At 40.6% G+C, this 12,042-nt stretch overlaps 1 protein-coding gene across 1 annotated transcript; it reads right to left on the reverse strand.

The window, feature by feature from the left end:
- Window positions 1-7,743: 7,743 nt before the first annotated feature.
- Window positions 7,744-11,514, reverse strand: LOC145156265 (GDSL esterase/lipase EXL3-like). Its single transcript, XM_079075703.1, has 5 exons — window positions 11,179-11,514; window positions 9,760-9,890; window positions 9,389-9,622; window positions 8,552-8,807; window positions 7,744-7,993 (listed from the first exon to the last, which is right to left on the reverse strand). The coding sequence occupies exons 1-5, from the start codon at window positions 11,423-11,425 to the stop codon at window positions 7,803-7,805; spliced, it is 1,059 nt and encodes a 352-aa protein (XP_078931829.1). The 5' UTR covers window positions 11,426-11,514; the 3' UTR covers window positions 7,744-7,802.
- Between the last annotated feature and the right edge of the window lie 528 nt (window positions 11,515-12,042).

Here is a 12,042-nt window from a genome sequence, read left to right on the forward strand (position 1 = left end):
CGCGGGAGTACGGGACGGAAATACTCACTCCTGCCCCAGTCCCGAAAATAAACGGGAGTTAATATCGCCCCCGCCCCGCTCCCGCTGCCGAATTTTTTAAAAAATTAGTCCCGTACAGTATCGAGGTCCCACGGGAACGGGGTCCCGCGGGGGTTTTTGACATCTCTAGGAGTGGAGGATTTTGTGGTGTTCTGTGATGCATCCATCACAGGTTTGGGGGCGGTCCTCATGAAGAGAGGACGTGTGATAGCCTACGCGTCGTGGCAGATAAAGCCGCATGAGACGAGATACCCTACTCACGATTTAGAGTTGGGAGCGGTGGTGTTCGCTCTCAAGATATGGAGACATTACCTATATGGGGTCCATTGTACCATATATACGGGTCACCAGAGTTTGAGACACATCCGTGATCAGCCGAACCTCAACATGAGGCAGCGCATGTGGCTGGATGTAGTCAAGGACTACGACTGCGAGATCTGAGCCGCAAGTCCGTTGGGTCTTCCACCCCAGCGGTATGTATGAGGATAGCGGTGGATTCTCCGCTTGTGAGTTTGATCAGGGATGCTCAGGTGGAGGGCATGTGACCAGAGAACTGGAAAATGGAAAGGATTAGGAGTGAGAACACCCGGTTTGTGCGGGATAGCCGAGGATTATTGACACGATGCGGTCGGGTATGGGTTCCAATGTCTGGAGGGGTCAGACAGACAGTGATGAAGGAGGCTCATAAGTCTCACTTCTCCATTCACCCGACGGCTACCAAGATGTACCGGGATTTGAGTTTGAGCTACTGGTGGCCGTGCATGAAGCGAGAAATCGCTTGCTACGTCGAGAGGTGCTTGACCTGTAGGATGGTCAAGGTCGAGCATCAGAGGCCGCAAGGGAAGCTGCAGCCCCTGGAGATTCCCATGTGGAAATGGGAACAGATCACGATGGACTTTATTACCAAGTTGCCGAGGAAGGAGAAAGGGTTTGATGATATATGGGTCATCGTGGATCGATTGACCAAGAGTGCCCATTTCTTGGCCATACGGGAGAGTTCATCGGCCGAGAAATTGGCTGACGTGTACATCCGCAAGATCGTGGCTCACCATGCGGTTCCGGTCTCCATTGTCTCCGACCGGGATGTTATGTTTACTTCCCGTTTCTGGCAGAAGTTCCACGAGGAGCTGGGCACGCGGTTACACTTCAGCACAACATTCCATCCGCAGACTGACGGTCAGAGCGAGCGGACCATTCAGACCCGCGAGGATATGTTGAGGGTGTGTGTCATTGACTTCGGTGGGAGCTGGGATTCCCACCTACCGCTTGCAGATTTCGCCTACAACAACAACTATCATTCCAGCATTAGCGCCCCGCCTTCGAGCTGTTGTATGGGCGGAGATGTCGCACCCCGGTTTGTTGGGGTGAGGTCGGACACAAGCTGATGGGACAGACGGAAGTAGTCTTGCATACTACCGAGAAGATTCAGCAGATTAGGCAGCGACTGCAGACCGCTCAGAGTGGACAGAAGAGTTACGCCGACAGACGCTGATCTGCGCTAGAATTTCAAGTGGGTGATATGGTACTCCTGAAGGTCTCATCCTGGAAGGGTGTGATTCGCTTCAGGAAGAGGGGAAATTGGGTCCCCGTTACATTGGGCTGTTCAGGATGATTTCAAGGGTTGGCAAGGTGGCTTACAGGCTAGAGCTACCGAAGGAGCTTAGTCGGATCCACAACACTTTCCACGTTTCGCAGTTGCGAAAGTGCATTATGGATCAGGAGACAGTGGTGTCGTTGGATGATATTCAGGTCGATGAGCGCCTGAATTATGTGGAAAGGCTTGTCGCCATACTGGAGAGGAAGATGAAAGTTCTGCGGAAAAAGGAGATAACTTTGGTAAAGGTACAGTGGGAGCATCGGAGGGTGTCCGAGTGGACGTGGGAGCCGGATGCAGAGATGCGGGAGCACTATCTGGAGCTGTTCACCACGGCAGACTTCGAGGACGAAGTCTAGTTCAAGTGGAGGAGAATTGTAACGCCCCGATTCTCAGGTATTGATTTATTATATAAGATTTTCTTGATTTCAAGGTCTACTCGACGAGTTGGTTACCCTACTCGTCGAGTAGCAGCGGGTTGGTCCACTTGTTTTAGTGACCTACTCGCCGATTCCAAGAAGGGACTCGACGAGTAGGAGCGGGCAGATGAAACCCTAAATTTCCGGGGTTTTACACCCTATTTAAAGGATCATTGGCCTCCCCATCCTCCCCTTTACAATCTCTTGTCATCCTAACACCCTAATTTGTGTGTGTGTATGCTACATTGGTGGTTTTAAGCTTTGAAGAAGGATTTTGGTGAGAAAAGCTTCGGGAACAAGGGATTTGAAGCAAAGAACTCATGGAGATCAGAGATCTACTCCAGTGGGCACCCTTTTGAAGGTACTTAGCTGCTATCTTGGCCTCATTTCATGTTAGATCTTATTTGGGTAGATTTTTGGAAGCTTTTCTTGTGTTTGAGCCAAGATATGAAGTTGCAACCTTAGATCTGAGCTCTCCTTGGCCTCTAAATCCATAAAGTTGCTAGCTTTGGCAAGCATGAGCTTTCCCTCAAGTGTAAGATTTCTTTATAAGCTTGGTTTTGTCATTTTAAGACTTTAGAGCTTTGCATGCATGTAAAGTTTGCAACTTTACGTCATAAACATGCCTTGGGAAGCTGGATCTGCAATTTGGAGCCTTAGCATGGCTTAAAAAGCCTCTGTATGGATGAAGGACTGAAGGGACTCGACGAGTCGCATGGACGACTCGGCGAGTCCGATGAAGATTGTCGTGGGCTCGGCGAGTCAGATGAATGACTCGGCTAGTCGACTAGGGTTTTCCCAACCTTTGGACACGTATGAAAACGACGAGTTGTAAGGGGAAAACTCAACGAGTTGGCCAAGGAGTTACGACCACAGACACTAGGAACTCGACGAGTCACTCAAGTGACTCGGCGAGTTGGAGAGTTATGCTAGGAACTCGGCTAGTAGCTGATGGTACTCAACGAGTTGAGGTCAACATGGATTGTTGACCTTGATAGTTGACTTTGACTTTGACCAAGGGTTGACTATTGGACTTCTGGGGTATTTTGGGAAAATATGAGCATCTTAGGGGCATTTAGTCAAGAAGGTCATGATGGGAATTAACTTATTATTTATGGTGTGATAGAGGAGGATTTTCGGGGAGACAGTAGTCAAAGATTTGTAGTACTTCAGCACTACATGCGAGGTGAGTTATCCTCACTATATCAATAGGGTCTAAGGCACCAAGGCCGACCCTTTATGGATTGTATTCGGTTATGGCATGATATGTTTATTGATTACATCCTGGTAGTTAGGATGGCGATATGCGTATGTGTAGTGACCTGGTTAGGTTAGTGTCCTGGTTATAGGATGATGCTATGTTACTGATCGGTTAGGTATGTATCCCGGTTATTGGGATGTTGCTTTGATTAGTGATTTGTTAGATCGGTTTGACTATTATATGATATGAGCTAGCGTATGATATTTATGTGCACATGTTTGTTTGATTGGGGGTGGGGTTGAGGCGGTCCTGCTTTGTGCTGAAGGCCAACATACCCGGTGAGCGATCCGGATAGGCTGTAGGCCCTGCGAGGCGGTCAAGTAATCCCGAAGGCTCGGGAGCGGTCCAGATAGGCTGTAGGCCATGTGAAGTGGTCCAGTCAGGCTGAAGGCTCATTATGCATGCGAATTTGTATCTGTGGGTGTGATATGATTATGGTTACATTTGATTGGTATTTTGGGGGAAACTCACTAAGCTTTCAGGCTTACAGTTTCAGTTTATTGTTTCAGGTACATAAGGGGATCGCGGCAAGGCGAAGGGATGATCGTATAGCTCCTCATGATTTGTTTATGTTTCTGGGAAAACTCTGATATTATACATTTTGGAAACAAAGTTGTAATGATTTTAATGGTTTGAAATGTTTTTAAAGGTTCAAATTGTCTTGAAATTTTTGGGTGTTACAAGATTATTGGTGATTAGAGTGCTCTCAGGATGATTATCTTCGAGGATTAGTTTGGCCGAGTGACCGGACAGAAGGCCAAAGGAAGCGGCCCTCCGAGGACTGGACGAGCAGGCAAAGTACGTATCGTTTAGGTATGCGGTGAGATGTTGCAGGGTAGTAGACGTGGCGGACTTCGAGGAAAAAGTCGAGTTTAAGTGGGGGAGAGTTGTAACATCTAGAATTCAGAAGGTCAAGAAAGGAAAGAAAAAACCTGAAGTCAAGAGGTCTACACGTCGAGTCCAGGGAGGAACTCGACGAGTAGGAGCGTGGTTTGGGTCGCGGGTTAAGTGACCTACTCGACGAGTCGGTGGACCGACTCGACGAGTTGGCCAAGGTTTGGGAAACCCTAAATTCGGGCCTTGTACCCTATTTAAAGAACATGAGGCCTCTCACTCAGCCCCTTACGATCCCCTCAAGTCCAGAAACGAAACCCTAGCAACCCAACTCCATTTCTTGAGCATTGTGAAGCTAAAGGTTGTTTTGTGGTGCATATCTTGGAAGATTGGAAGCAAAGATCGAGGAGGAGAGTTTAGATCCAGCATCTACTTCAATTTGGCAGCTAATAGAAGGTAACAAGTTGTTACCTTGGGCATTCATTTGATAGATCCCTTCATCTTGAGCTTCATGGCCTTTTCTAGCACATTTGTGGCTAGTGCTTGCATGGAGCACGATCTAAAGTTTGCAAACTTCAGATCTGGACTCTCCAAGGTCCCTAATGCATTAAAGTCTCAAGCTTTTGAGGCTTGAAGTCTTCCTCCATAGCAAAACCCTTTCTCGTAGCTTAGTTTTGGCTTTTGGGAATTATTCATACATAAAGGTTGCAACTTTACGTGGAAAGCATGCTCTAGGAGGTTGGATCTACCTTTGGGAGAAGTTGTTTGGCTTGGAAATCATCTGAATATAGTTTTACCTTAGGGGACTCGATGAGTTGTTCTTTGGACTCGGCGAGTCGGGTCTTGGTTCCCCCAATATTCATGTTTCAGTGTGAGGTAGTTGAATCAAGAGGAGGACTCAGCCGTTTGGGTTCATTATGGACTTGAAGATCATCGTACTCGACGAGTTCAAGGAACGAACTCGGAAAGTCTAAGGCAATATCCCTAACTTATGAAGATGGAGTCGACGAGTTCCAAGGTGAACTCGGCGAGTCAGTTGAATAAGGGTCCCGACGTGTTTGAAGGTGAACTCGATGAGCTCAAGGAAGACTCGACGAGTTGGATCGAAGTCCAGAGTTTCGTATGGATAGTAGGAATCGACGAGTTGGTGGGCCAACTCGGCGAGTAGAGTCAACTCGGAGCTTTGACTTTGACCGATGACTTTGACCAATTTTGACCTGGTTTGACTTTTGGTATTATTAGTTCGGGAATTCGAAGGATCAGCAGTTCAGGAGTTGCGGGTTAGCAGTCGGAGGTGTTCAGCTAGTCTTCAGCAGTGCAAGGTGAGTTTTCTCCAGTAGGAGCGGGTCTAAGGCACCAATGTCGGCCCGTTTATGTACGTTAGTGTATACCGGATTTAGATCCGATGTCGGGGGTTAGCCCGATGCAATTTATATGTTCTTGATTTTAGTCTGATAGCGGGCGAGGCCCGAGGAAGGATCATATGTATATTTTCCGAGCAATGGTTCGATGTCGGGTGGTACCCGAGGTAGTAGTGTATGTTATTTATACTTGTTGTCTTTGTGATACTTGTATGTGCCTAGTAGGGAGATGAGTGTAGGCGGGGGCCCGTATCTCATCACAAACTGAGTGTGGACGGGGTTCCATATCTCCTTAGTAGCAGAGCAAGGGCGGGGCCTTGAGAATAGCAGTTATAGTTTAGCGATTGTTGTTATGCATTTGCATGCTTATATGTTATTGTTATATGTATGTAGCGGGTGGGGCCCGGAGATAGGCGGGGCCTAGTAGAAACAGATATGTATACCGAGCGGGGCTCGATGCCAGGCGGGGCCTGATGCCGGACTCGCCTGATGCCGGACGGGGCCCGATGTAGCGGGCTAGGCCCAGTGTTTGCAGTATGTGATTATGTATGGTATGTGGTAGATTGGGGAAACTCACTAAGCTTCGTGCTTACAGTTTTCAGTTTTGGTTTCAGGTACTTCCGGTAGCGGAGGGAAGAGCTCGGGATGACTGCATAGCATACACCAAGAAGTTTTAGCCTGGGATGTTTACTCTGATAAAAAGAATATGTTTTGAGATTCCACTCTGATTTGATATATCAGTCTTTGTTTAAGAAGGAAATGGTTGATAATTATGGCTTTTACTAATAATTTAAAATGAAATTTTCGGACCGTATTTTGGGATGTTTCAAATACATATTATAGCATCCTACTTTTTTTTTCTTTTTTCCATTATTGCATCCTACTTTTTTTTCAATTTTTTCCATACACATATACATTATACAATTTTTTTTCCATACACCAAACGCACTACATACGTACATAATGCATACAATATGACGAACTCGATTAGAATACTTCATAAAATAGAATAGAACCTATGGTGGAATGAAATCAGAATGGTGGTGGTGCTGTGGGGGTGTTGTGGTGGTGTTGTGGTGGAAAAAAATCCGGTGGCTTTGGTGGTGGTGATGACAGCCCAAAATTAGAGGTCAACAAAGCTTAATACACAAAATCATACACCCAAATCATTAGTTAATGACTTAGATAATCAGTGGACAAAAAAGAAATCGGGGAAAAAAAATCAGGAATGACCTATAAAATTCAGGAATCACCCGTCGCCGGTGATGAGGCTTCCGTCGTTGGTGATGGCGCTCTTGTCGTCACGGGTCATATAGGTTGCGTCGCCGGTGATTCTGTTTCGCTATCAGCAGTCGACAATACCTATGGTGAAAGAAACAAATTACAGAAAGCGGTGGACGAAGATGAGTATACCTGTGATTACCTTTAGCCGCGATGCTTATTAGCAGTGACATTAGGGTTTTACTAGCGACGCCCTTATGAGTGAAAAAATAGCGCATTTTTTTGGAGCATTAGCGGCGACGGTGTCGCCACCATTGAGGGCGCCGCTAATACCTTGAGCGAACATCGCTTTCAGCCGTTCAATTTGGTACAGATCAACGATCACGGTTAACCATATTATTTTTACACGAATCGTAGTTTTCTACTATTAACGGCGACGTCATTAGCGGCGACGCATACTATTAGCGGCGGCACGTAACCCGCAAATTACGTGTCGCCGCTAATGGCTTCGCGGTTGTTGCCCTTATTTATTGTAGTGTTACTTGATCAATATTCATTTTTAAATGGTAATATAATGTTATTTTATTATTTAATTTTATTTCACAAAATTTTACTTTTTACTAAAAATGGTTTAAACCTACTAGTCTTAAGATGCGGTTGTTAGACTGGTAGGTGTGGGCAACACCCACACCGGTGTTATTAGGAAAAGACAAAAAAAAAAAAGGCGTTATAACGTGTTATGGTGGTAACGGGAAGTAACGTGAATGCTAATAACGTCTAATAACAGGTAAGGGGGTGGTGTTCACATGTTATAACACCTGATAACACCCAATAACGCCCCTTGTGGCGTTCCCCATACCCACCTCTCTTATAGATTGGAACCGAATTTGGTAGATGAAAATCTCAAAATTACGCGCACCTACAGTTTGCTTTCCTTTATATCTTGATTCAGATTAGATTGTGTTCATCTATAAATCTGGAATGATTCTAAACCATTTCCATTACTTGAGGTTACATTCCATGTATTAATAAGTAAATAAAGCTTCATTCCATTATTCATAAATTTCATAATCTTAGAACAAACTTTTCACCAAATCTGGTAGTATAATTTTTGAAAAGATATCACATCCTTTTTCAGTTGGGTGGAGACTATCCCAAAAAAAGTATGTTGAGTCATTCTGGCATGTTGTGCTAAGTTCGTTGCACAAATAACTCATCTCTAACTTCCCTGTCCCACAACAGCCTTGATTTGCAACCTCAAACCCTAGATATGTAGAAGAAAAAAGACTAAAAGCTTACTCAAATGTGGATTAAAAAAATACAAAGTACAAGTTGAAAACTTAAATAATTTAACTTTGTACCAAGACGGATATATGATACATAAAAAACTATCGTTCAAAAAGTTATCATCACAAAAATGACAAAAATAATATGATGTATTTAACCAAATAACAATTTATTACCATTTACACAAAACGACTATCAAGTTTGTTTGGGAATTTCAATATTACTTTTCTAAATGGGCCCTTATAGAAAAATCATTCAAAAATTAATTCTGAAGAAAAGTTGTATATTTCGCAAAAACAATTTTGTATTCATAATATATAAGTGTTTTTTTAGTACAAGAACCTTTTTTCCAAATTAGTAAAAGGTTCGTTATGATGTGACCATTAACAAGTAATATTTAGCTATTCCGTCCGTTACAAAATTGATTATCATTTTATCGGTTAAAGAGGTGGTAATTTTGTTAAGTACATCATATACTATTTTTGGTCATTTTTGAGAATAACCCAGAAACCATTATGTTAAATCTAGTGAATACCGTATTGGCGAGGATTTTCAATGATGCTTATGAGTGGATTGTAGAAATCTGAGAAGGCAATCTTTGAATGTGGTAGAGTCCTCTCAAGAAACCGGAGATTTTCTTTTAGCTTGTTATTGAAAAACCTTGCTGCTTTATTGTACTTGTCTACACACTTTCTTTGTGATCCCCCAGCCAGTGTTCTCTCAATTGGTATACATCCAAGTGGGGGTGCGCTAAAGACCACTATTCTTCTTGCCCCCAGTTTGTGTAAATCCTTCAACAAATTTAAATAATATCTTTTAATCCCTAAGATGACATTCTTGTATAATTGAAATTAAGGATAATCAAAAAAATAACCTTGCATATGATAAAACATCTAACCAGAAATAACCAATTATACACAAAATCACCACAATATTCCACTTAGTCAATTATAATTGCGAAATTGGTTTTTCAAGGGCAATATATGACGTCAAAAACCTTTAAAAAAAAGACATCATAATTCGTAATATTATTGTGAGATTGTTATATTTTGCGAAATGTTAGTTCTCAAAAACCAAATTTTGAGCTTTTGCAAAAAATTGTAATTAAAAGGTAATTTCGCAATTTTTCAAAATTTCAGAACTGGTTTGTGGTCAAAAGGTGAATGTATATGTTAAACATCACATAGCTTATGAAATTTCAGAATCGGTTTGTTATCTATTCTCATACCAGTTATATATTTATTTTCATTGAAGTACATATTGCGATGGAATGCCTCAATATGTTCTAATAGACTAACACCCTTTTTGACTCTTTTGGGAACTTTTGGATCCAGTGAATAATCATAAAAAAAAACTAACAGAAATTAGTTACCTGTACAAAACTTATGGCCCACTTCACAAGCTTATTACTATACGCAGGGATATCATACTGTAATCTTCTGATGGGGACTGAATAGTAATTTACAAGGAAATCGTTGCTGCTTGAGGAAACAAAAAATACACTGTTGGTGATTATATTCTTCATAGCTTCTTCCCCAACCTTCCTCTTTAGCCTCCAAATGTATTGTTTGAACATGTCTAATTGAATCTTTACGGGTATAACAGACTAATTCATATACACCAAAACAACTTAAACAAATAAGAAGATAATAGAAATAAATACACACACACATAAGAGTTGGTTTCACTAGCAATGAAAAAGATAGGCATGAATGCTAGTAAGCCAAAGATATGAATACATACCGATAATGTAGCTGTTAGTGGATCATACCCAGTGCCACCAGAGGCAAAACTTACACCAGTTAAAAGATCTTTATCTGTTATGAAAGGGTTAAGATATGCTGGAACATACTCCTTCACTCCTAGTGCCTTGGCTTATAAATTGATAAAAATAGTTTCAGTTGTCAGTTATAAAAAAATAAATAGTAGTACATGCATGCATTATTGGACTTGATTATATCTAATATTCATTGACTTAACTATTCACATCATATTTCTTTTCCAGATTAATGAATATACTGGATAAAGATTTTTGCATTCGTTACAGTATGTTCATGCTTCCATAACATGGTTTTAATAAAGTTAGTCAATAATGATGATAAAAAATACTAGGATTTGGTTCTTATGTCATAATATACAGGGTATAGATTCTTTCGATCATTAATGCCGGCATTTAGGGTGTGCTTGGTCGTGGAAAATTTTCAAATGAAAATTAAATTTTTGAAAACGCGTTTGGTTGATTTAGTTTTCAAAAAATTTCCAAAAAATGTAAATTTTTTGTGTTCCAATTTGTATGTAATTTAGAAAAGTGATATTTATGTTTTATAAAGTTTTTTTAATTTTAAAAAGGAAAATGAAAATCCCACCGTTTCAAACGAGTTTTCTAAAGTTTTCATTAAAAACTCATGATATTGAAAACTCTAACTCAACTCTATTTTGTGAAATCGTTTTCTAGAAAAAAAAAAAATTCCACAACGAAAGGCACCTTTAGTTTCTCTCAATTTTTTCTACCACTTCAAATTTGAGATAACTACTTTGTTACAATCAGGTTTGGGTTCGATAACGATTACTGATTGTTTATAGGGTTGAATTTTCTGAAGTTACTGTTACAATTTAAGTGGTTTGTTTTCATTGCGATGTTCTTGTACATCCTTAGTTCTCGATGACAAACAATAGAATTAAATGCTTAAACTCAGGATGAAAAAGGAAACCATTTGCCGTTCAAACATAAGGGAAACCGATTGAAAGCAAAGAATATGCAATTAAATGTTGTGTGGTATCCTATTACATATTTTTCGTTTTAAAGTCCCAACTCATCTCAAAGAGATAAGGGTCTCCTTGTACCAAATAGGGATTTGGTGGATTATTTAGAATTAGCTTTAATGTATTTTGCTTTAATTTGTGGTTTTTATTTAATTTTGTCCCAAATATGACTATAAAGCATGTACTTTCCAATTTTAGAAAAGAAAAAAAGATAAATGAAAATTAAGATGATCAAGTACTTGATTCCATGTTATAAAAGTGGATAATCTAAACAAGTCGATTCAAAATAGTTTTTTGGATGATTTTGATGATTTAATTTAGTCCCTGATATATTCGGGGTATCAAATCTAGTTGTAATAAAATTGTCAAAAACAATAGACAAAGTAATAACAAAAGTACCGAAAAAGTCCGCTAATGTTTTCCCATTGGAGAACCTTCCGGTTGGCTTTCCACCCACAAAGTCCTTCCCATAAGGGAGAAAATTGGACTTCGTCATAGTGTTGATATAATTGTTATTCCCTACATCCAATAAGGAGTCTCCGAATGCTATGATTGCAGGTACAGTGACATTTTTTGGAAGATATACTGTTCCTTTGTTATAGTGAAAGTAAAGAGAAGTGTACAGACAAAACAGAATGAAGTTCATGAGTAGAAATGGATTGAGAAAAAAATATGAAGAAAATAAAGGAAGAGAAATAATAAAACAAAGGTTTTTGAAAAGCACTATAGTGATATACTAACTATGAGCTACATATTCCATTTGACTCTAATCAATTTGTTATAAAGAGATGACATATGAATTTGTCTCTATCATGTATACTACTGTTGGTTACTAGTCATTTTCTCATTTTTATTTTACATATGGTTTGCCTATCTTTGTAGTTTTTGAGCATTCTTATAGTTCAGTTACACAATTTATAATGGGATATCTACCAAAATGACTATGTCGAAAACGTTTTTAACAATTTGACCCACTCTTTCATCAAATACAAAATTAACCACCATCCTCGCAACTACATCAGTTGCGACTTTCGAACATCCAAAATGACTAGTCCCAATACTTAAAGTGTTATCTTAAAACTTTTTTCGAAATTTCTGAAACAAAGTTATGTAGACTATCAACGTCGTACGTCTCCTTGACTACCACTTCAAAACTACAAATCCAATAGAACAACAGGTTAATTTTCCACCTTTCGAGGTTGTTGAGCCTTCTATTAATGCCTCGATTGCAATTGTTGGCGAGGTTGCGATCTCAACATCTAC

Source organism: Lactuca virosa, chromosome 2, assembly GCF_052849685.1.
Source record: "Lactuca virosa cultivar CGN04683 chromosome 2, Lactuca_virosa_CGN04683_v6, whole genome shotgun sequence".
NCBI classification, from domain to species: domain Eukaryota; kingdom Viridiplantae; phylum Streptophyta; class Magnoliopsida; order Asterales; family Asteraceae; genus Lactuca; species Lactuca virosa.